Genomic DNA, 25,464 nt, shown 5'->3' with positions numbered 1-25,464 from the left:
TGCATAGAAGTATTTTGCATATTATGGACTGACACCCCAAACGGCTTCCCCTCTGCTGACCCATGAATATCTGGGCCATTGGTGCAGATGCTGACTTCCAGCCACTGATTCAATTTCAGAAGAAACACCATTCTTGTCTATCCATCAGCGTTTGTGAAATCATTTGAACACTTTATCACATTAGCCTTTACCAGAAGAGGAAACTGAGAAAATGATGGGAATTACTGAGTGCTAACAGTAGTAAACTTTCATCTCATGGTATCTTTGACTCCTTGGATTTAGGCTGGTCAACTCTGTGGACCATTGTAGAGAAAAATGACATTTTGTTAAGATTTCTGCCTAAAATTTGAGGTGTAACTTGGGGTGCTATAATCTGGGACCTTTTAGAGAACTCCCTCCACTCCCTTTACAACATGCAAATATAGTTTGATTTTTGTTCTTTTCAGTTTATAAACATTTCAGAAATATACTGTATGAGAAAGTGAGTTAACTGTCATTGTTTAGGGAGATGACAAATGTTTATTATAAAGATCTTTAAATGGTGTTTATTAAAGAGTAATTGAACAGTTTTTCCAAATTATAAAAACAGCTTTTTATGGATGTTGTGACTGGGTCTGGATCTAAACCCCAGTCACAGAGACTGCGGTGTTGTTCGCAGGCAGCCACTAATGGGGAGGGGCCCTAGATCAGGTGGCTGGAATGTTCTGGCTCTGAGTTACTCAACTGTACCCAGTGGATGATCTCTGTTCAGGGTTCTCTGCTGCTCTCAGGTAGACTGAAGTCCCAGGAAGGCCACCACCACTGACTTGTGGGAAAAGCTGTTTCAAAAGGGATGGGTCCGGGGAGGAGGTGCTCAGGGGCATGCAAGAGAGGAGTGGTCCCAAGTTTTTTTTGTTTTTGTTGTTTTTGTTTTTTTGGTGCGCAGGCCCAGCGGCCATGGCCGACGGGCCCAGCCGCTCCGCGGCACGCGGGGTCCTCCCGGACCGGGGCACGAACCCGCGTCCCCCGCATCAGCAGGCGGACTCCCAACCACTGCGCCACCAGGGAAGCCCCCAAGGTTTTTAAATAAAATTTGGAAGCGGTCTGGGGTGGAAGTCTTTGCCATTTCTCGTTTAAAATGACTGACCGACACCAGGCAAAATAAAAGACACTGCAATTTATAGTTTCATGGTACCCTATGGGAACTGACCGTAGTGGATTCCTCTTTATCTTCATGCTAAAGAAATTAGTTATTTACGGTGAAGACTTCTCCAGAAAGCGGTGGTTCTGGGTAAAAATCGTTTTACACGTCGGAAAACATACTTCTGAGGCAATCTTCTGAATTACTGGAATAAAAGAAAATTCAAAAAGAGTCTCCGAACAAAACCTCATCATCTAAGCATTCTCTCCTCAACTGTTTCTAGCCAAAGCTTGGCTGGCACCGTTTTCAGGGATAAGCAGAAGTAAAAGTTTAATAAGTAACTGTCCAATCGAATGACTTATTTTTTAGCCTATTTCCACCCGGGGGCCGTAGAAATCCTCAAAAGCTGGGGCCCTGCGTTCCTGGCTACGGCGGCGACGCGCGGAGCGCACGCCCCGGCCAGCGCCTGTCCACCCCTCGGCCGGCCGCGCGCGGGTGCCGGGCCTCCGCCCCTTGCATGTTACTCAGGCCCCGGCGCGGAGGGCGGAGCCGCGGGCCGGTGGCGCAGGTGGGGAGGGGCGGCCGGTGCGAGTCGGTGACACCCTATGGGGCTGGGAGGCGCGGCGGCCGCACCCCGCCCTGGGAAGAAACCGGCCAGGTGTGGCTTCGGCAGCGTCGGGTGCCAGCGGGGAGGAGACTCGAGCCCCAGCCGACCAACACCACCACCCCGCCACGGCCCTGCTCCTCTGCGTCCTCGCCGCCCTGAGAGCCGCAGCCCTCGCTCCCGCTTCCACTCCCGGCCCGTCGCTGTCCCCGGCGCCCGACGCCCGACGCCCGCCCGCCGTGCCGCGCTCGCAGTGTCCGGAACGGCCGCGGTGGAGAGGCGCGTCCTCGCGATCCTTCTGCGCCCCCAGCCCCGTCCCCGGTTTGGGCCTCTCCTGGGAGCCCCTCGCTCTCTCCGAGCCGGCCCGCCCTCACGTCCGCCTCGGCGCTGAGCGGCGCTCCGAGTGCCAGCCAACATGAGCTGCAACGGAGGCTCCAGCCCGCGGATCAACACGCTGGGCCGCATGACCCGCGCCGATTCCGGCCCCGACCTGCGCTGCGAGATGACCGGCGGCGGGGGCGGGGGCGGCAGCAGCGGTGGTGGGGGCACCAGCAGGATGTACTACTCCCGGCGCTGCACGGTCACCGACCAGAACTCGGACGGCTACTGGTGGGTACCGGGCCGACCCCGAGCGCGCGGTGTGCGTGGGCCGGGGTCTCTGCACTCCCCTAGCACCCTGGGACCGGGAGGGACCGTCGACCTCTGACCGACGAGGAAGCTCAGGTCCAGAAAGGGGACAGTCTCTTTGTCCGAGGTCATGCACGCATTTCCTGTTCGCGCTGGGGCAAGACCGAGTGTCCCCGCGCACCGCGCAGACCGGGTGGGCATGTGCGCCAACCCGCAGAGGAGCGTCTCCTTCGCTGCCGGCGGGGACTCGGGCCCCCCGCTTCCTGCGTGCCGGGGCCCGAGGCCAGCCAGCGAGGGTGCAGGCAGGGCGCGGCGGACGGCGGGGGTCCCGGCTGTATCCGCGACTGTCCCCAGCGAGGCCTCGCCTTTGTCCCGGGCCGCAGGTGGGAGGTCAGGCGGGCATGGCTGCGACCACTAAACCCAACCTCTCGAACTGTAACCAAAAGTAAAACAGCGAGGGTAGCGGGGCCTCCGGCCAGTCGGGTGGCCAGGGTGGACGTGGCTCTCGGCTTTGGCTAGTGGCTCATCGCAAGCTCGTGGTCACCCCGAGACCACGTCCGCAGCGGCGCCTGGGCTGCTCGGCCACCCGGGGGCTTTTGTGCAGAGGCTGCGCGTCCCGGCAGCTCGGGGTCGCGGGTCGAGGGTCGAGAAGGCCCCGCCTCGGCCTCGCCTGCTACCCAAACCAAGTTTCCCGGCGGGAGCGGCTGCCTGTCCCCCCAGCCCGGATTAGCCGCGCGGCAGCCCCCGCCAGCGAGCACACCTGTGGCCCCGCGCCTGCGCCCTTTGTTTCCCGGTTTTTAAAAAGCATCCGAGGAACAGCCTCAGTGTCTCGGTGGCAGAGCGCGGGCGCAGGGTCTTGCGCTCTGAGCGGGATAGCGCGGGCAGGGGCCCGTGGCGGGGAGGCTCCGCGTACCATCCCGGCCGGCCCGCGATGCTGGGGGCGCCCTGGGAAGAGGGCGGGGTCTGCCTCTCCGAATCATCCGGGAAACCCAGGTTGGGGAGGGGGAGGTCAATCGGGTTCGGGTGGAGAAAGATAATGAACGTACATTTACCCGGTCCCCGGAGCCGGACTCTCCCACGTGAGCCGTGAGAATTTTGCGGCTCTCACCCCCCTTTCCCGCCCCCTGCAAGTCCTTCCCTTGTAGGGCTTCGGGGGGAGAGGCCTGAGTTCTAGAACTTTGTCGACCTAGCCTTGTGGCCTTAGGCTGGGGAGGAGCAAACTGAATACACTCCAGGGGGTTTTTGTTTTGCCAGCAGTTTTGGGGGCCGGGACGGACTACTCGACTTGCGGCCTGCTTTCTGCTTCGATTCATTCATTTCTTTATCTTCCCGGAGCACCTTGAACATTTATTTTCTCTTTCTGAGCTAGCAAAGAATTGTCTCAATCTTGGAGCTCTTTCTTTAATGAACAAAATGCACCTGGGGGTTTCCAGGAAAAAATACGCCAAACCATTAGGGAGAAATTTTTGCTCGTTTACACTTTGGTTTTTAAGTTTGTTTGAAAAGTTGGCCAACCATTTAAATCTGAAACTTTACTTCTCCCTCCCAGTCTTGCAGTATTTGGAAAGCACATGCTTTTAAATCCACACATTTAAATCCAAGTCAGAATTTGCAAGGTTGCTTCTTTCCTGCATTTATGAACCAAGTGGTTTTTTTGTTCCTTTTTCTTTGAATATGCTTCTGTTATCTTAGCGTCCCTATGTTTTAAGTTGACAATAAACATGGCTGTTAATGGAATATTTCACTCCCTTGGCTTCTTGTAGAAGTAAATTTGTAATTAATATCTGGGTTAATGAACTGCATAAAGATACCCGGTTTATAAGGATGCTTCACCGAACGTTAAATTTGGGCGAGACTTGATGTTTTCTCCTAGTATAGCATCATTTCTTGTGTTCGGTTTTTCCAACCTAAAGGCTGTTGATAAACCTGTCAAGTTTTAACATCTCCCCGGGAAGGGGAAAGAGACTCTAGTGAAAAGTGACCTAACTTGGAGGGAGGTTGTTTTTCTGCGCGTTGCTGTCGAGCTGCCAGGGCCGCGGGGCGGCAGGCTGGGGGCTTGAGTCAGCATGTGGCCGGCGTTCTTTCTGGATCCAGGTACTGGAGTTTCCCCAGGCCTGTCCCGGCCTGCGCTAGTGCTACTTGCCCTTAGAAACGAAGCGTTGTCACAATACACAGTAGCCCGCAAACGCTGAGGTCTGCATTTTAAAATAAGGGCGACTGACTGGAGAGGGTCGGGGCCCGCACTGCACCTGTTCTCCTAGGGTTTTTAGCGTCTTGTGTGGAAGGATTTGTTTGGCCCTGGCACGCACTTGGCAGAAGCAGGATGGCAGCTCTGACTCGACTGCCCGCTGCTAAGTGAATGATGATGAAGGATTTTAAAAGCACTTTTCTGACCGAAAGTTTTTCTAAATAGAGGTGTTTTGTTTTTAAAGCGACAAAACCAAAAAAAAAAAAAAAAAACCCTAAAAATCCAGTATGAAAGCAACTGGTTGCCTCTAAACTCCTTTATTTCTAAAACTTCCACTTTATTGGCTGAATCAGATTGGTGATTTTTTTAATGATCAATGTGTGTATTTAGCCCTTCCCTAAATAAGCTAATTTGAGTGTGTACGGAGCCCAAATCTTATTTTTCCTTTGAAAGTGACTCTACAGCCTCTTGCCTTTGTCTGTCCTTTATTTAGTAACACTTGTCACTGTTTAGGACCGGATGTTTCTCACTCCGATTATCCCTCGTTCCCCCACCTGTCCTTTGTGTCTTTGTTTTACCCTGCATGGGATCTGCAACTACTTTATCTACCTTCTTCCGCTGCTTTTCTTGATATTTTAAAGTTTGCCACATGTTTCATGCTTGATAATTTAAGATGTTTATTTTTGAAAATTTAAACTTTGGATTTTTCTTGTATGAGATGCTGTATTGTTTTCAATGATGGCAGAATTACACTGGTCTTATTCCTGTAGTTAAAAGAAATTACAAATCTGTAGTGAAATTTGGTGGCCAAGTGACAGAGTCCCCCAGTTAGATCTTCCGCTGATCAAAGTGTGGAATTTATAGGATTAGAAGCCAAATACAGTCACTGAGCCTCAGAAATATGTGCATAAAATGGTAATGCTTACATTTCTCCAGAACTCTTGATTTCCAAAGCGAAGTATGTGTGATCACTATTTGATACCTATTTTAAAGTTTGCTTTAAACTGCCTTTTAAAAGAAGCCTGTTTCTCAGCATGAAGTTAAACAGGCGCATTTACATTTAATTTTAGAGTGGAAGGGGGTCCTGAGGACAGAAACCTCACTTTTCCACTTTAGAGACAAATTAAGACTTGCCCCAAATCCCGGAGTCCACCATGGCCGAGCTGGCACGAAATCAGGGGCTCCTCCCTCTGCCCTCTGGCATCCTGTGCATTTAGACCATGTACTTGTGTAGGAGACTGGACAGCCAGCCCTGTACTTACAGGATCAAAGTACCTCAAGTCCATGTATTCATTCATTCATTCAGCCAGTATTTCCTGAGCACCTGCTGTGTGTTAGATGTCGGGGAGATTCAAAGGTGAAAATACAAAGACTTCTGGAAGGGAGCAGATGCTCTTCAGAGGAAGATAAGTACATGAGTACTATAATACAAACGGATAACGCACAGGAGCGGTACCCATGACTCAGAGGCTCCGTAAGGGGACAAGATAACATCTGTAGTGGCGGCACTAGTAAGACTTTATTATAAAGGAAGTGGTGTTGACTTGGACTTTGGAGAATTTCAGTTGGTAAAGAGAGTGGGCAGGGAGTGCACCTGGAGGAGAGAAGAGCGTGAGAAAAGTGTGAGAAGTGGAAAAGCAGGCGCAACTTCAAGGCCTAGAGAGCGGTCTCCTTTTGGAGCATTCGCTTAAGTGGGGAAACAGTGAGATGGAAGGAGGAAGGAGGGGCTGGGGCCAGAAGCTGGGAGATCTCGAATCCATGGTGGTGGGTTAGGGTTAGGCACGGGGGGACCCTTGCAAGGTCTCATCCGAGCCAGTGAAGGTCTCCTTTGAAGGAGCAGAGAGATGAGACCGACGCAGGGGGCCATAGGATTATTGCTGTGGCCAGCAGTGTGTGGGAGGGGTTGCCTTAAGGAAGCGGTTGTACCAGTGAAGGAGGGAGGTGATGAAAGTCTGGTCGAGGTTGGTGGCAGTGGGACAGGAGGTAGATGTGATGGAGTGACAGCTTCAGCTCAGAAGTGGATCAGAGAGGCAAGGGAGAGTGAGAAAACAGGCTTAGAGTTGGCTGACTCAGAATGGTAATTCTAAATATTTTTCTGGGAAACGATGGCAAAGTAAGATTCAGTGTAGCTTAATATATGGCAGTAGTAACACTTACATAGTGACGAAGTTTGAGTAGGTTATATATTTTATACAAACATCAGATCTAGTGGTTAATAATAGTTACCATTGCCTGGCCAACACCCACCATGTGCCAGGTATATTGTTATCTCAAGCCTCACGACAGACTTCCCATTTCACAGGTGGGAAACTGAGGTTAAAAGAGTTAGATGACTTGGCTTAGGTCAAGCAGCTAAGTTAGTAATTGAGCTGCATTTGAATCCAGTATACCACGATGGTGCAAGAAAAGATCTAACTTTAGTTATTAGAATTCACCTCTTCTTGTAAACTCTTCTATCCAATAGGAGTTTTTACTTCGTTTTAAATTGGTGCATTCCTGGGAAATATTTCATAGCCATTGTGTTCTTGCATTCACACTCCCGTAGAGTTTCCATCTGCTGAGGAATGAAGCACAGTGGGATGCTGCGTTAAGCCCACTGAATGTCAGGCACATCTACAGAGCAGCTTGCAGCAAGTAGTTAATCTTTTCTGTAAACATGGGCGTCATTTCATTGTTGTCCAGGTGCCTGAAATGTCTTGGGAAAGACAAAAAAGTGCTGATGCCTCCACGCTGACATCTTCGGGTGGAGCCGAGGAGGGCTTGGGTGTGTCTTGGGGAGTCTTAACTCAGCCCTCAGCCAGCCAGTCTTTCCAGACTTTTCAAAGGTTCTGGAAGAAGGGCCTCAGTCCCGAGGCCTTGGTGCCTGGGGCCCTGCCGCCCCGCCCTTTGCTTTTTCTCCATCTCCCTCTGGCCCTCCTGGGAAAATGGGCAGGGGTGGTTCTGATGTTGAAGCCACTGCCCCACGGACCCCAAGCCTCAGCATGCCATAAAATGCCAGGGCAGCCCCATCACGTGCACCTTATCACCAGCACCTTGGGCTGGGAGGGTCCAGGACCTTCAGAGACCTCAGGAATGTGAAAGCTACATTTCATGAAAATGAGGACACCAGAGTGAGAGGCTGCAGGCCATAGGTCTGAGTTTTATTGCCTGGAATTCAAATGTGTGACATGCAAACGTAATATCCCTTGCTTCGTAAGGTACCTGAAAAAAATTAAAAAGGAGTTGGCCTCTTGGTGGATAACCAGATAACTTGTAAACGATTTTTTTTTAGGCATCAGAATGAATGTAAGTTTTCACATAGGGAAGGAATTCAAAACAGAAGTCCCTGTTTTGGCCTTGAATTTGTAAGGGTCAAATATTCATCCCCATTTAAGAAAGGAAAGGAAAGCATCTTTTTCTGAATTCTCTTATCCCTTCAAAAGACGTCTTTCACGCAGTTAAAATGTATCTCTGTCTTTGAATTGTCTCAAACCTTTTTTTAGGTCTCGTAGATAATTTTAGGAATTAAAAATTACCTGAGAAAGTCTCAAATGCCTCACACTTAATACCCAATCATCATTTCTTCTTCTTTCCTTTTTTTCGCTTCTCACTCCACCTCCAGTGTGCTTGCAGGATATCCTTAAAATTGTGAACTGGGTGAACTGCAAAATCATGAACTGGGGCAAAAAACACAAAATGAAAAATAAAAGCAAAATCTAAGAATCATGTCACAACAGCAGCTTCCCCTGTACGAACGATCTCGCAGCGAGGATTTAGTTTCTGCCGGGCTTTATACAGACCTCACTGGCTGCTTCTCTCAACATCAGGCCAGCCCCAAGAGGTGACTGTGTTCCTGCAGAAACCCTAGGCCCCGCGAGTCTACTAACTTGCTCCGAGTCACAGGCTGTCCAGCCGGAAGTGGCTGAGAACGGGGTGGACCCCGAACTCTTTATGAAGTTAATGATCTGTGATCAGGTTGCCCTCCCCGGCCCCACCCAAGCCACCAAAAACTGTGAAAAGAGCAAACATGGAAAGGCAGTAGAACTTTTATTAGAGTACCGCTTCCAAAGCTCCTGGGTGAGGACAAGATGAGGGTCCAGAGGAGGCCTTCTTCCTAAAATTGATAGAGAAAACCTTTTTTTTTTTTTGGCGGTACGCGGGCCTCTCACTGCTGTGGCCCCTCCGCCTGCGGAGCACAGGCTCCGGACGCGCAGGCTCAGCGGCCATGGCTCACGGGCCCAGCCGCTCCGCGGCATGTGGGATCTTCCCGGACCGGGGCACGAACCCGTGTCCCCTGCATCGGCAGGCGGACTCTCAACCACTGCGCCACCAGGGAAGCCCCCCCTTTTTTTTTTCCACTATTGGTGGGGAATTGGGGTGCAGTAGATGCGCTACCTGATTGAGCTTTGGAAATCAGGGTAATGAGTAGTAATATCTTCGTATCAGTCTTCGATTTGCCTTTGTTTTTCTTCTACTTTCCTAAACCAAACAAACATACGTTAAGGACCTTCTGGGTGAGGAACTGTGCTGTTAGGTGCACGTAGGAGCCGAAAGTGACTAAGGTGTGAGACTTTGCTCTCCAGGTGTGGGCAGACAGGTGTGTAAATAATTCGTGCAGAAGGAGGGCAGAGATGTGCCAGGAAAACTCTATGGAGGCGGAAGCACTTGGTGTGTAACTTCTGATACGTGACATTTCCACTGATGTGTTTAGTGAGTCTTGGAGGTAGGGTATTGTCCTTAAATGAAGATGTAAATTTTTTTTTTTTTTTTTTACAAACTCCATGGATGTTTTTCTTTTTACTTAAGATCTTTTAAAGAAACTCAAAATAACGTATGGAACATGTTTTAGACATTGTAAGGAGCTCAGCAGATAGGTTTTAGATCAATATTAATGCATTACATAATTATCATATTCCATGAATCCGAATACACGTGAGACATAATTTCCGGCACACATCCAGGACCTTATGTTGATGGAATGAACCAAAAGAAGAGAGAGAGAGTGGGAGAGAGAGAGAGAGAAGGGTCAAAGGAAAGAGGAAGGAAGGAAAGAAGGAACCCAATGGGAGAGAAAGTATTGGGTTGGCCAAAAAGTTCCTTCTGGTTTTCCCATAGACTCTTACGAACTTTTTGGCCAACCCCGTGTACATACAAAAAGAAATCCAGAGTTACGTGGCACCGGCCAAGTGTCTAATGGACAGAATAGATGATTGTAAAATGACTTTTATAAAGCAAGGAGAGTAACTATTAAAAAATATCTTGTAATGCTTCAAGACTCTCTTCAAAGTATTTGTCTTGTATTTTTGTCTATAATATTCTTGGGAAAAGTGTGACACTAGTGGCTTCACAGTTAATTTTGGGGTCTTATTTTTTTTAAGAAAAGTCGTTATTTGGAGGTAGTAAAATAAAACATCGAAAGCTCTTTAATACTGTTCACACGTTCATGTGGCCCAGACCATCTTTTCCTTTTAACCTCTGATGAAGGGATCTTTATGTAAACTGTTGGAACCCTTACTTGTTTAAACAAGTTTTAGAATGAATTTTCAAAAAAAGTGTAGGCAGGTTCTTTGTTGTACGAATAATTTGTCTTTGTAAGTTTGAAAATAAGAGAAGATTTCAGAAAAGTTCAAGACTTTTAAGGACAAATGTTATTTTTTCAAGGCCAGCTATTAATTTTAGTTTAGAAGTCAATATTTTTTGATTGATTTGACCCAAATGAACTTTCTTTTCTTTCTTTCTTTCTTCTTTTTTTTCATGACTTCTTTCATCTTCCATGACACGGAAATGGGACTTAAAAATTGAACTCTGACCTCGTTAGTTCAATTCCTAACATGGTTTAAAATCTCTGCACCCCTAATACCCATACGTCCCAGTGATGAAAATTTCTTTGAGGCTAGGGATTTTTACAGTCCTTATATGCTTGTTAAATAAGTATTTATTTTAAAATGATTTCTTCCTATATGATGGAATTTTGCATTTTCCCAAATGGCACAGTATGAAGAGGAAACTTCACTACCTTTACACAGAACATAGACTTTTAGATTATTTTCAGTAGGAGGAGTGAGTTTGGTGGTCTCATAAAATAAAGTTACAGATCAAAGGAGCTAAGGAAATCTTAGATAGCACCTAGCCCAAAAGATGAGAAAACTGAGATCTAGAATATTTCTGAGGTAAAAGACAAAAGACCTAAAATTATGTGAAAAAATATGATTTTTGACTTAAAAAGTTCTGAATGACACACAAAATGCCCGTGTTCCCTGAAGCATGCTCTCCTGGCTCTCCTGCTGAACGGTCCAGCCCTGCACAGCATCTGAGTGAGTGTCTACTGAGTCGAAAGCCTCTCCACAGACACTTCCTTCTTGATTTAAGTACAGTCATTTCTGTGTGCATCCTTCACTGGGAGGGGACAAGCAAGCTGAAATGTGAAGGTGGATTCTCTTTTCTCATCAGGAAACCTCAGGGGCCTGAGTTGTCCTTCCACCTGCTCGATTTGATGGTCTGTTTCCCAAGGATGTTCAGACTGAAGTGAGGTGCTTACAGATGACAAACGGGATATGTAGATCTTGCTTTAAGGACCAGACACAGTCTTGAAAAGTTGTGCCTAAGGAAATTTGGTTAATTAGATCATACTTTCCTACAGACAAATCACAATACCAAAGATTCTTCATTACATTGTTCTAACACTTTAGCTTTTCTTTCTTTTTACTTTTAGAAAGATTAGATTTTTGTGCAGACGGTTGTTAATCTATTCCTAAAATGCCAAGGCAAACACATAGGGTTTTAGTGGCTATCAAGGGCGTGTACGGTGAACATAGGCAGGCCTGTTGGTGAAGCATGAGTAATTCTTTTCAGTATCGTTAACAGCATATGAAGTTACCGTTTTGGTGTTTTGTTTTGTTTTGTTTTGTTTTGACCTCTCTGTTTTTTAAGTGCAAGTCCACCAATATTTTAAGCCAGTGTTTAGTTGCCTCACCTCTTTTTCCTTAGTTCATTTCTAAGTGTCATGTAACTAACTACTCTAGTAGTTGGGTAAAAAGAGCTGAAGAGTTTCATATTTTGTTGGCAAATGAATTTAGTGTCATAAATTCATTTTTAAAAGACTTGTATATACACTTTGGAACTTTCATTCACAAGTGAGTTTGGCCTCTCTGCTTCTTTTTTATTTTTTGTACATTTTTATCCTGGAATAATTTTAGGATTATAGAAAAGCTGCAGAGATAGAGGGAGTTCTCATACACCTCACCCAGTTTCCCCATCTCCCTCTGTCTTAGCACTCACTGTGTTAGTTTTTACAGTAGCACACATTATTAAATCATTTCAGAAACTCTTGACTTTCCACTGTGCTAAGAGAGAGCCCTTTCCTTTGTATGCAAGGGACTGGCATTCTCTGTGGGAATCACCCTCTGAACCCAACTGCTGACCAGAATTACTAAATGTTTCAGAAGAAAGGGCCTCTCATGCCCCTTCATTAAAGAAAACAAATCTAATTACACAGGACCTCCCTAATTACTTACCCATCCTAGACTTCTCAGTGATGTTTCTGTATTTCTCCCTTTGTCTCTCTTTTTTCTTTTTTTCCCTTTGTCTCTTGAATTTCTTTCCTCCCTGTTATAATGGGTGCATTTTGGAAAGTGTTCTAAGTCAAGTGGAATTTTGCACAAGTTTTGACAACGGATGGAGTCCTGTTAACATCTCAGCAATCCGAAAAGTGTGCCAGGTTTCCTGTCTGATTCTGAGTGGCAGGCAGAGAAGGGCAGCATTCATGCGGGGCGGGGGGGGGGGTGCGGTGCCCTGGTGTTGATGGGTGGGCAGTGCCAGGGCCTGCCTGGAGGAGCTGCGGCCTCATCTGGCACTGGTTCCCAGGAGAGCTGGTTTCTCACCCACATACTTTCAGCCAGGGCTGGCTTGCAGGGAAGCCTGGCCGGCAGAGAGAGAAAGCGCCTGTCCGATGTGAAATGAGGCAGAATCAAGGGGCGGTGGGAGAAGTTTCCTACATTCTTGTGACTTTACCCTATCTCTGCCTAGTACAGCCTGTGCTTTTCAAACGTTTTTTTTAAACAGTGAAATTCTTTCTTCATTATTTATTTATTTAAAAAATTTATTTATTGGGACTTCCCTGGTGGCACAGGGCTTAAGACTCTGAGCTCCCAATGCAGGAGGCCTGGGTTCGATCCCTGGTCAGGGAACTAGATCCCACAAGCATGCCGCAACTAAGACCTGGCGCAAATAAATAAATAAAATAAAAATTAGAAAAAAAATGTATTTATTTTTGGCTGCTTTGGGTCTTCGTTGCTGCACGTGGGCTTTCTCTAGTTGCGGAGCACGGGCTCGGTAGTTGGGGCTCGTGGGCTCTAGAGCACAGGCTCGGTAGTTGTGGTGCACGGGTTTAGTTGCTCCGCCGCATGTGGGATCTTCCTGGACTAGGGCTCGAACCCGTGTCCCCTGCATTGGCAGGCAGATTCTTAACCACTGCGCCACCAGGGAAGTCCAGAAATTCTTTCTTTAAAACGCACACAGACACCCTTCCCGACACAGACACACATAAAAGAAAGTTCAGTACATTGAACAGGTGTCTGTTTTATCTGAAAGCTCAAGCCAGCCTGGCTGGTAGCTCAGAAGCCCTGGAGGAACTCAGCTTTCTTGTAGGACATTCATAAGGCCTTTCCTGAACGTTAATAATTTAATGTGCTTTAAATCTCTCTTAAACTAAGCCGTAGCAGGCTGTGCTGTAGCATAATGTATCCTGGCAAATTAAAAAGTAAGACTTGTTTTATGATAGATTACTCTTTTTACTTGTATCTGGAGCAAACTGAATTTCTATAATCTCTTTCTTTAAAATGTAGAATATCTACAACATTCTTCTTAAACACCACGGTCGTTTTAAGGTTTCTGCTACCTGTCTTCCAGAATAGTGCTACATTGGATATATACATGTGGATGAGCATCATTGTACAGGATAATATTCTGGGGTCATCCTGAAAGGAAAAGTGGCTTCTTTTTGCATTAAAGATACTTAAATTTCCCAGCACTTTCCTTACCCCATCCTTCCTTTACCATTATCAGCTTTTTCTGGTTGCAGAAAATATTTTTGCAGAATAAGCTTTTCTTTCGTCTCCTACCATTGTCCTCAGCCAGACTAGTCAATGAAACCCTGCAGCTCTGGGTCTGATGCCACCTTTCCCAGGACTGGTGATGGCATTGATGTGGGATGAAGGGAGAGGGGTGACAGAGAAGATGCTGGAAATGTGTTTTCACAACTCAAAAGAATATTTCTGGATTAGATTTTACACCAGAAAAAAACCAAAAAAAAAACCCCAAAACTTGGTGTGAAGGTTAGTACAATTTGAAAAAGTTCTGTAGATTAGAAAATCATATTCCATCATTTTTAAATGTCTTGCTTTTGGAAATTGTACTGTGGTTATATAATGGAATGGCTTTGTTCTTAGGAAATACATGCTGGAATATTTTGGGATAAAGAAGTGTGATTGTTCTCAAGTGGTTCAGAAAAATGTATATATACTATAAATAGATATATACACATACAGGGGGGAGGGGAACACAGAGGCGTGACCAGTGTGAACCATTGGGCGGTCTGGGTGAAGGGCCTACAGAAGTGTTTTTGTCTTGTTTTTTGCAGCTTTTTTGAAAGTTTAAAATGAGTTCAAAATTGAAAAAAATTTTTCATATTTTCTTTCTGTGTGTCTGCTCATCAGTCAAACCGGAACGATGTCCAGGCAGAACCAGAACACCATCCAGGAGCTTCTGCAGAACTGCTCGGATTGTTTGATGCGGGCCGAGCTGATCGTGCAGCCGGTGAGCTTTCTTTTTCTCCTGAAGGACTGTCCACACCTGGTTTTGTACCTGGTTTTGCTCCTGGTTAACTTAGACTCATAGCGCTGACCTGTGCATTCTCTCCCCGCCCTCCTAGTGTTCAGAGATGCTTTTTATCAAAACAGACAAGAGCGGGATGTCTATCTTCCTAACTTACTTGCAGTGTTGGCTTAACAATGGGAACCAGTTTTCTTCCCAACAAATATTTACACTACGGATTAACACCCTTTGGGAATTGCAACAACCTGTTGTCATTTCTCTGATTTTGTAAGGCTTTCTTTTCCTAGAGGTGCAACCTGACATGTTTCTGTCACTGGATTGTCATGGGTTGTGATGTACACCATCAATTTAATGTCTTTTTTCAGGAAAATTTACCATCTTGTGAGAACAATTCTACATGAGAAACAGTACAAAATATGGATAAATAAGCAACTGAAAATTGAGGGGAAATGGTAACATTCGTGAAAGCCTCACAGTATTTCTTGATGTTACAGAGATAACTTAGGATCTTATTGAAACAGGCCTAGAAGGCATGAGACCCATGATATTTTCCGAGTATCCATCACCCAGCTCCCCCCAAAGGTGGCCATCTCACTAAGTATCACCCATCCTCAAAACCAGGAAATTGATTGGCTCAATACAATCAACTAGACAGCTTTCTTTTTAAGAACCAAAAAGTTATCTCCCACAAGTTGCAGGAAGAGCTCAGTTTGTGTGTAAAAAAGACCTCATCTGGGGGCTTCCCTGGTGGCGCAGTGGTGGAGGGTCCACCTGCCGATGCAGGGGACGCGGGTTCGTGCCCCGGTCCAGGAGGATCCCACATGCTGCAGAGCAGCTGGGCCCGTGAGCCATGGCCTCTGAGCCTGCGTGTCTGGAGCCTGCGCTCCGCAGTGGGAGAGGCCACAGCGGTGAGAGGCTCGCGTACCAGAAAAAAAAAAAAAAGACCTCATCTGGTACAGTGTTCTTATCACAGTGAAATAACAGTTAGATGAGTGTCCTGTGAAAATAAGAAAGATAGGCATTTAACACTGAAGCAAGGGAAAGGTCAGCACTCTGTGAATATGCTTTTAAAGGCGTCTGAAAATTTAAAATATAGGCTACAAATTTTGCTTCGTGAATCTCCCTAATTTACCTCCCTATTTGAAATTAATAAGACAGTTTTCAGTTAGAGATTTTTTGCACTTACGTGGAACGGGGCAGGGGACTGATAACATTTAAGTTTATAGCAGAAGCTTTTGCTTCTAGTAATACGCATGAAGCTTTTCTCTCCAGTATTATGTGTTTCCTTCATGTGACTTCTTTCTTGTAGGAACTGAAGTACGGAGATGGTATACAGCTGGCGCAGAGCAGAGAACTGGATGAGTGTTTTGCCCAGGCCAACGATCAGATGGAAATTACCGACAGCTTGATTAGAGAGATGCGGCAGATGGGCCAGCCCTGTGATGTCTATCAGAAAAGGTATTGCCCGCAGAGCGAGCGTGGTGCCCACAGGCCTCGTGGAGTTGCACTCAATCCCCTGACCCAGGTCTTCCCTGAAGAAAGCACAGATATTCCCCAGAAAGGGCTCCCTTGCTTGGTATTTTGCAGCTTAATGTGTCTCTAATACAAATTGACTAAACCCACTACCTTCATCTGTTGTGGAATCACAAAGCTGCCATGCGAAGAACTAAACAGACCTGCCCAAGAGGGCGTGCTTCTTTTGAAGAGTTGAGTTTGCTGTGAGATGTTCACTGTGCTTCCACTTAGGGGGCAGCAAAGACCTTTGGCACAGCAATTGACTTTGAAGAGTCTAAAATTAAGTCCAGCTCAGTTTAATGCATACAGAAATGAGACTCAACAGAGTTGAAAATGCCGTTTAAAGCAGAGGTGTGTAGCCTGATTTTGAGATCACACTACCCAGGGCGCATGGTCCTAGGAAATTCCCAGGGTGGAACTTGTGAGAAGGTACAGGATGCTGCCAGGCTGGGCAAAGGCAGTTACACTTGCTGTGATGCTTCAGGCTTGGAGCATCAGAATATTTAAGGCTTTGCATGTGATCAAGAAAAAAAAAATCTATGAGTAAAACATTTGTGATCTCTGTACTGACACTGAGGAGGCCATTTGGCCAGGACATGTTTCATGGGCTGTTTTCCGGCAGTGGTGTGATTGTTTTCCTTTCCTTTCAGACTGCTGCAGCTCCAGGAGCAAATGCGAGCCCTTTACAAAGCCATCAGTGTCCCTCGAGTCCGAAGGGCCAGCTCCAAGGGAGGTGGAGGGTACACCTGCCAGAGTGGCTCCGGGTGGGATGAAGTCACCAAGCGCCTCACCAGCGAGTGTCTGGGGTGGATGCAGCAGCAGAGGGTAAGCAGCTTCCGGTGGGAGGAGCTTGGTTCTCCGAGATCCTGGCCAGGTGTGCAGACCTGGCGGGATGGGGGTCGGGACGTCAGCTGACAACAACCACTTGCTGTTTTCGGCGTTTCCTCATCTTCTTTTACTTTGAAATAGGTGAAAATTCAGGGATTTTTTTCTTCCCCGTGTGACTTAGGGAACCAGCCTCATTGCTTTATAGTCGTACTTTATCACGTAGGTAATATTTAACACGTATCACTGAATTGGTAGATGGTGAAAATCTAGTTCTCACCGTTCACAGCTGGAAGATCTGTTATGGGAGTTCATGCGCTAAAAAACTTCATCGCTGAGCTCTTCAGGTGTTAATGAGAGGTACTTAAGAGAGAAAAAGGGAACATTGTGGAGGTTCATTTAAAATGTTAACAAATTGGAGGAGCTGGACACGCAGTAGAGCTGGACCTTCTGGTTTGCGCTCGTTGGTTGCCTAACCTTATATTTTTGAAGTGTCAGTTGTCTTGTGCAATCATGACATCACTGATGTGGGAGAGAAGTGAAATACTGGCACCAGAGGTGCTGAGCCTTTCCCTAGAACTGGAGTTTCTACAAAGGATGTTTCAGTGCTAATTATTGTTTTGTTGTTTTATGTAGTAATTATGTGCTGTAATGAATGTAGATGGGAATTTTGTAATGAAAACTCGATCCTGATGAGCTGTCCTTCTCGTGAGGAGGTGGGCGTGTTAGAATGATCAGTTGTACAGAGATGCAGTTGTCGTTGTTGGAGATAGTGGTTTTATCACTTGTTGGACCAATTTAGCAGTGGTTCTGAAGTTTCTCAGCCACTTGAAGATTTTTGTAGGTGTTCTTCGGCAAGTGTGAGGGCTTATGCAACTAAACATGCATGTGTGCATTCATTCTTTCAGTTAACCTTTTCTCCCACGTATTATAAAGACTTTATAGCACTTACAAGAAGGCGGGGTTTATAGAGGAGGAGAGTCAGTTGTAATCCCAGAAACCTAAATACAAACCTATTTGCATGTTTCCCAAGTCCCTTCTAATCTTTGAACACACGTTTCTGGAGTATTTACTATGTTTTGGCACCATGCCAGAAAATGAGGTTCAAAGCTTATGTCGCATAGCCCTGAAAAGGAATATTATTGAAGAAAACAAGATACATAAAGCCAAATGCTAAATTTTTCTGCATGAGCTGTACTAAAACCCCGCTCAGATGGGAGTGGGGGAGGGCTGGCACTCCCGTCCCTGTGGAATGGAGCCAGCAGAGAAGGCTGGGCCAGGCTCATGGGGCTTGAACTGCATGGGGAGGGTCAGTGACCAGTGACAGACGTTAGGTGAAACAGCCTTTGAACCAGATTACTTATGAAATGGCAAATTCCCTCATTTCTTCTTAGTCACTCTGACAGTTCTATAACATGACAGCTCATAATTTGTCATTTTCTGTATTCATGTTGGGTGTAGCTTTGTAAGAATCTTCTGTAGCTCAGCATTTAAAAATTTTGGAAAACGGCATTATCACGTGGACTCAGTTTTCTGTCATGGCGGGTGGTCGGGGAGAGGGGGTGGGGTGCACCCCTCTTACAGATGCAACTGATGAGCCGCTGCTTTTCAGATCAGGTAGCCCCCAGGGTTTCAAAGGGATTAAAAGCGGTTTTATCACTTGCTGCTTGTTTGCTCTGGCGTTCCTCTTATCCCTTCTTCCCCTAAGCGTAGCCTGCATTCTTCCTCTCACTCCCAGGGGACTGAGCTGTAGGGCCAGCTGATAAGGGAGAAGTGTCCCCAGAGGCACAGTCCATACGCAGTCACACAGCTCCTGGGCCAGGGTTGTGTTTCCCTGATTTGTGTTTCTGCTGATGGATGGGGCAGATACTGTACACCTGGCTGGTAATGAGAGGTGGGATCGGGAGCCTGGTCATCTCATTAATTTCCCAGTGTACTCGCTTGTTTCTGCTTTAAAGTCGAAATGAGCCATGGGAGAGAAAGGTCAGAGTCCTGGGTAACTTACAGTTGTCTGATGGCTGCGCTTTCTGAAGGCTCGCCAAGTACACCAGAACATGGGTGTGGCTTAGAACAATGTGTGTTAGTTATGTTCTTGCTGCAATACCAGTCTGGAATGTTTGCCCTCAGCATGTCCGAGAGATGACACAGGTGATTTGGAAATTTACATGAGCTCATGCAAAAGAAAGACAATAGACTCGCCACAGTACGAATCTTGTGAAATAATATGTTTGATTCTTACTGTGTGGCATTCTTAAATTGAAGTAGTGGAGACTCAAATTAGAAAGTTAGATTTAATTTTTAAAAAGCTAACATAAATCCACCATCTTCATATTGCCAACATTCATTGAAATGAAGGCATTGGGTATATATTGTAACTTCTCTTTGAAATGGGTCATGGGGGGAGTTTTGCATCCCGAAAGGCAATGCTAAATTCTGGATTTAAAGAGTCAAAAATCACATTGCTCAACACAATTTGAAGAAATAAACAATGAAAACGTCTCTTGGGTCAACTGTTTAGCTTGGGAAGTAGTACCTGTCTGAGCTTAATGAACTATTATTAATGCACATTTAAAAATAACTGAACATTGAAACTTCTATCAGTATCTTATAATATTGTACGTAGGTGCGCACCCACAGCTGTATATACACACAGGCCACTTGCATGTGCACAGGTAGATTTTTTTTCTTTAGAGGACACGATCTAGGTTTTAAGGATCTCATTTTGGAATCATCTCTCCTCAGCCCATCTTGAGCTAGGGACACATAAGTTGAGGGGACCCCCAACTTATTACTGTGTTGGGCAGCCCTCACTAGCTTTTTGGGAATTCCAAGCCTTTACAATTTATTTTTCATTTCAAAAATATTGACTGTTTACAGCTTCAGTTGTATCTCAGTGGAAGCTCTGTATGTCCCTGAGTATGTACCCGACCCCTGATGATGCTGTAGGTGAGGGGGGTCAGACATTGAAGGGCCCGCTCTCTCTCCCTTGGCAGGCGGAGATGGACATGATAACCTGGGGCGTGGACCTGGCCTCGGTGGAACAGCACATCAGCAGCCACAGGACCATCCACAACGCCATCGGGGACTACCGCTGGCAGCTGGACAAGATTAAAGCCGACCTGGTACTTCGGAACATTTCCTTGTAGAGTCTTCCAGGAGTGTACTGAAGGATGCTGTAGTTAGTTGATCCCAGGCAGTTTGGGCTGAAACATGAGTCTGGGATTTCTTCCTCAACAGACTGGAACATTTTTTTTAATCTTGGCATTTTTTTTTTAATTGAAGTATAGTTGATTTACAGTGTTGTCTTAGTTTCAGGTGTACAGCAAAATGATTCGGTTATACATACATAGATATCTGTTCTTTTTCAGATTCTTTTCCCTTATAGGTTACAAAATATTCAGCATAGTTCCCTGTGCTATACAGTAGGTCCTTGTTGGTTATCTATTTTATATCTAGTAATGTGTATCTGTTAATCCCAAGCTGCTAATTTATCCTTCCCTAGAAATTTTTAAAAATCCCATTTCATAAATGGGGATGTGGAATCAGAAAGACCGACTAGGGATCGTGCTAACCCTCCAGGACTAAACACACACACACACACACTCGTTTATGCCACTGGTAAATGCATGTTTTAAGGGGTGGTAGTTCTTTTCTGCACAAAGCAGACCATCTCTTCAAATAGAGAAAATGTGACAATCCTCTAGTTTTATTTTGGTGAATCCTTGGTGCAGTCCTTGGTGAAGCCTTTCCTATGTGGTAATTAAACTGTATTTCTAATAAGGAAATCGTGTCTCATCCTGACATTTTTCCTTTGCTGAAAGGACTGACTTGAAGCTGGGTCCAAGATTACAGCCTAAAATATTCATCTGATTTTAAGTACCTGGCCACCCGATCTCTACACTTTAAATCACTGACTTTTTAAAAATTGAAGTATAGTTGATTTACAATGTTGGGTTAATTTCTGCTGTACAGCAAAGTGACTCAGTTACACACATATATATACATTCTTTTCCATATTCTTTTCCATTACGGTTTATCACAAGATGTTGAATATAGTTCCCTGTGCTCTATAGTAGGACCTTGTTTATCCATGCTGTATGTACTAGTTTGTGTCTGCTAATCCCAAACTCCCCCTCCAGCCCTCTCCCACCCCTCTCCCTCTTGGCAACCACAAATCTGTTCTCTATGTCTGTGGGTCTGTTTCAGTTTCGTTGATAAGTTCATTTGTGCCATTTAAATCACTGACTTTTGGGGCTTCCCTCGTGGCGCAGTGGTTGAGAGTCCTTCTGCCGATGCAGGGGACGCGGGTTCGTGCCCCGGTCTGGGAGGATCCCACATTGCCACAGAGCGGCTGGGCCCGTGAGCCATGGCCGCTGAGCCTGCGCGTCCGGAGCCTGTGCTCCGCAACGGGAGAGGCCGCAGCAGTGAGGGGCCCACGTATCGCAAAAAAAAAAAAAAAAAAAAAGTAAATCACTGACTTTTGTACGTGGCCCGGAGATCCTCATACCCACTTTTTCCACCTTTTTTTTTTTTTTTTTGCCTACTTTTGTCTACCTGATTATCTGATCAGATCTCTCCCTCTTTTCTCTAAGACCTGAGGAGTCCTAAATGATACTTTCAAACTTATAAAAGTTTGTTTAACAGTGATTCTTTAAGCGACAGTGATGAGCCCTTTCCTTTTAGAGATGCCACCACCAGGCCAGTGAGGTTTGCCTCCAGATCAACTGAGAAAGGTCCCTGTGGGTGAAAGATTTCATAGAGCAAATTCTTCTTTCCACCAGGGAATCTGAAGTTAGTATATGTATTTGACAGAAGGAGATTTAGAAGGGCTGTTCTTTCTATATAAACCCTCAAGGGGAATTAAATAATTACTCACTGTTGGTCTTCTTCTAGCGTGAAAAATCTGCAATCTACCAGTTGGAGGAGGAGTATGAAAACCTGCTGGTAAGACGACTTATTTCTGAAGGCTCTGTGTTCAGTACAATTCGGTTGTATAAATGTGGACCTGGGGATAAAGCACCTGCTTGGCGTTATCCCTAAGGACCCAGGAAGTGCCTGGAAGTATACCAAGGGGCTTATAGATGCTGATTTTATTTCTACTGCTGTGTTCCCTTTAGAAGGAAATTTGAAAAGAATTTTTTTCTGAAGACAGTACTTAGTTTTTGCAAGTTTAAGTGTCACATAATTAGCACTTGTTAAATACTTGCAGTTAAAGCCATAAAGCTTTTCCACTTGTGAACTGTAGCCTTTTTAGGAAGTATAAGCAAAAGTAAGACTTGTTTTCCTTAGAGGGAGGTTTATCAGACTGTCATCACCATTTTATGACAAACTGAATCAATTACTTGACTCATAAGAAGAGGTATTTCCATTCTTCTGCCTATTTATGTCACCCTGTCTTCACTTTTCCAGTACTTCCTTGTTGGCAGTGATGCTATTTAAATAACATGGCTAGTGGTGACACAACTATTTTCCAAGGTGATGGCACCTTGAATTTTAGGGATGTGGGAGAGGGCAGAAAAAGCTTGATTTATCTTTTTTAATAATCTATTTTCTCTATATAATCTAAAACTAATTATTGAAGCTGAACACCAGTGTCTGAATCAAGACCCTTCTGGATTAGGCTATTTCTTTGAATCTAAAATTGACCCCTTACTCATCCTAAGTTTGGGTGGGTCCTTTTCACCTACCAGCTGATCAGTGAATGCAAAAGATGAACATTTGACCGATTCTTGGGATTTTTGTTGGTAAAAGGGATCACCGAGGGTTTATCTGTGAAATCTGCAGGGAGCATCATTCATTTGCATATTGTTGTCCTAACGCCGCTTTGACCTTCCTGTGCAGAAAATATCCTTTGAGAGGATGGACCACCTGCGACAGCTGCAGAACATCATTCAGGCCACGTCCCGAGAGATCATGTGGATCAATGATTGTGAAGAGGAGGAACTGCTGTACGACTGGAGCGACAGGAACACCGACATCGCTCAGAAGCAGGAGGCCTTCTCTGTAAGCCCTGGGAGTCGTGCGGTGCTGATGAAAGCACTTGTGATCGTTTAATCGGCCACCTGTGATGCAGCCTCAGTGGAGTGGTCGTGAAAAACCATTCCTTTCTGAAGGCTCTTCCGTGACCTAAGAGAGGCAGTGCAGGGTTTAGCATCTCAGAAGGCAGCAGACGGGGTGAGATTGATTCGGTCAGACATCCTCGAGTGTGTGTACCGCAGGGTGTGGTGGCTTAGAACTGAGAATTAGAAAATCTCGCCGTGTGTTGTAGCTCTGTCCCTTCACCTGGGTGAATTCAGACAAGCCGTGTCACCAGTCCGGCCTCAGCTGCTTACTGGACGATCTCAGACATCCTTTCTGGTCTTAAAAATGCTAAGATTCTGGAGGAACACATAATGCAGTTCTTTGACAGTGTTCATTTCCAAAATGCAGTTTTGTGTTTGACTTCCTTTAACAATGGCGGGAGGGATGGAAGGCTGCCGGTGACTTGTTCTACCGGACTTGTTTTTCTTTTATTCGCAGATACGCATGAGTCAGCTGGAAGTTAAGGAAAAAGAGCTCAATAAGCTTAAACAAGAAAGTGACCAACTTGTCCTCAGTCAGCATCCAGCTTCAGACAAAATTGAGGTGGGCTTCGTGAGATTTATATTCTTATCGGGGGAAAATAGGGGACCCTTTTCAAAAAATAAGACTATACAGATGAGTGGTTCTGACCCAGCATAAAGCCGTGACAAGTTGATTTTATCAATACCCTAGACTGGGGGTTGGCAAGCTTTTTCTGGAAAGGACCAAATAATAAATATTTTAGACTGGCAGGCCATTTGGTCTCTGTTGAAATTAACTCTGCCATTGTAGTGTGAAAGCAACCATAGCAACATGTAGATGAACGGTTGTGGCCGTGCGCCAGTGAAACTTTATTTATAAATGCAGGTGGTGGCCCGGATGTGGCCCTTGGGCTGTAGTTTGCTGACCTCTGCCCTAGACTGCCATCTCTGGGCTGTGCTCAAGGCTGACATTAGCTGGTAGCACTGGTATAACCATTTTGATTGTTTAAAAAAATCCAGATATTTCCGTATCAGTTGGTAAGCATCACCGCCTTCGTCCCCCACAGGCCCTCTTCATGGCAGGTACCTTTGTAACTGAAAGTAGGGGCGGTCCAGCTGTTTGCTGCTCAAAAGCTAACAAAAGGTCTTCCCTGGTGGCGCAGTGGTTGGGGGTCCGCCTGCCGATGCAGGGGACACGGGTTCGTGCCCCGGTCCGGGAAGATCCCACATGCCGCGGAGCGGCTGGGCCTGTGCTCCGCAACGGGAGAGGCCACAACAGTGAGATGCCCGCGTACCGCAAAAAAAAAAAAAAAAAAAAAAGCTAAGAAAGAGGCAAGGTTGGTGGAAAAGGAAAGTGTCCTTTATTTTGGATGCCGGGAACCTGTCCAAAGGCCACCTCCCCCCACTTAACAATCAGGGGCCAAGAGCTTTTATCGATGCGGCTAGGGGGCTACCTGTCGAAACAGCACAGTCAGCTCTGACAGTCATCTTAAAATTTGTCATGCCGTGGTCTGATCAGCGTCATCTTGATTGTTTTGAGTGCAGTTAGTCTTTAGTTCCAGGATCGGTTTGTCCCCATTTCTTTGAGGCCGGTTCTTAGAACTGTGGCAGCTTATGTCATGGCTACAGTCTGGTCATCATGTAGTTCACTTCTTCCAACTGGTGTGGGTTTCAGTATCTATTAGACAGCTCGCAGGATATTGTTCAGAATATTATCTATAGCCCTTGAGGAGGAACTAAAGGTCCTGGACTAAGTTTAATGAATAAACTATTGTTATTTAGTCTTGTTGGACTGTTCCTTTGTTTCTGCATTTTCTCACTTCTCTGATTAAACTTACTCTTTGGCTAAAGTTTTTTCACAGACAGAAGGCAGGTTGAGGACATGGGGGGCAAGGACCATTGTGTCCTGCCCTGTTTCACCTTGGACCTCCGCATGATCTAGCAGAGGTACAGGAACAGGGCTTGATGCCCCAGTGCTATCCCTGTTCTGACTGGTCTGTTTTGATTGGTCAGTAGCCATGCCATTTGGATGAAGATTTTGACTAATACTCCTAATTATATCCATTTGTTAAAGTTGTTCTTTTGGGTTTTTTCTGGTTTTTTGGCCACCCAGCTAGCAGGATCTTGGTTCCCCGACCAGGGATTGAACCCGGGGCCACGGCAGTGAAAGTGCTGAGTCCTAACCACTGGACCACCAGGGAATTCCCAAAATTGGTTTTAAAATTTAATTTCTACCATACCAAGAGTGCCCTGTTGGGAAATTCTGGTTTCAATTTTTAGAAAAAAGTTTGCTTGATTTGGAATTAGATAAAAAATGCTTCATGGTTTTCATTCAGGCTCTCCTATCTATGAAATAAATGGATGCCTCTCTGTGGCTGAACGGTGGAGAGACAGCTGCTGTTTTCTTGTTTCAGGCATATATGGATACTCTCCAGACACAGTGGAGCTGGATTCTTCAGATCACCAAATGCATTGATGTTCATCTCAAAGAAAATGCTGCTTACTTTCAGGTTTTTATACCTAGTAATCATTTAACTGTCTTTTGGGTCTTCACAGCTTCTCTTCCGAATGTGTTTGAAAAAGCACTGAAAACAACCTTCACACTCTGGCGTGAAAACTATTTATTGGTTTTTAGTTTAGAGGAGCACAGATTGGTCACCAATCATTCAAGTAGCCTCTTGCTCTCAGATAAGTTAATATACTTTCTGCTCAAATTCTTTCCTTTAACCACCTA

The 25,464-nt window shown here is 45.7% G+C and overlaps 1 protein-coding gene across 3 annotated transcripts in view; it reads left to right on the top strand.

Annotated features, from left to right (window-relative positions):
• The first annotated feature begins 1,881 nt into the window (after positions 1–1,881).
• The window catches only part of DSP (desmoplakin), a 42,304-nt gene continuing 18,721 nt past the window's right edge, over positions 1,882–25,464 (top strand). Inside the window, exons 1-9 of one of the 3 annotated variants that reach the window (XM_032649663.1) lie at positions 1,882–2,333; positions 14,232–14,331; positions 15,659–15,807; positions 16,515–16,689; positions 19,683–19,811; positions 21,583–21,633; positions 22,531–22,692; positions 23,209–23,313; positions 25,145–25,240. In XM_032649663.1, the coding sequence (XP_032505554.1) occupies positions 2,140–2,333; positions 14,232–14,331; positions 15,659–15,807; positions 16,515–16,689; positions 19,683–19,811; positions 21,583–21,633; positions 22,531–22,692; positions 23,209–23,313; positions 25,145–25,240 (1,161 nt within the window). In that variant the 5' untranslated portion in view covers positions 1,882–2,139. The remainder of the gene's footprint in view (positions 2,334–14,231; positions 14,332–15,658; positions 15,808–16,514; positions 16,690–19,682; positions 19,812–21,582; positions 21,634–22,530; positions 22,693–23,208; positions 23,314–25,144; positions 25,241–25,464) is intronic. The other 2 variants (XM_032649664.1, XM_032649665.1) reach the window with 2 other exon arrangements.

This window comes from Phocoena sinus, chromosome 11 (genome assembly GCF_008692025.1).
Source record: "Phocoena sinus isolate mPhoSin1 chromosome 11, mPhoSin1.pri, whole genome shotgun sequence".
In the NCBI taxonomy this organism is placed as follows: Eukaryota; Metazoa; Chordata; class Mammalia; order Artiodactyla; family Phocoenidae; genus Phocoena; species Phocoena sinus.
Note: the sequence above shows the minus strand (reverse complement) of the source record. Positions and strands in the feature narration are given on the sequence as shown.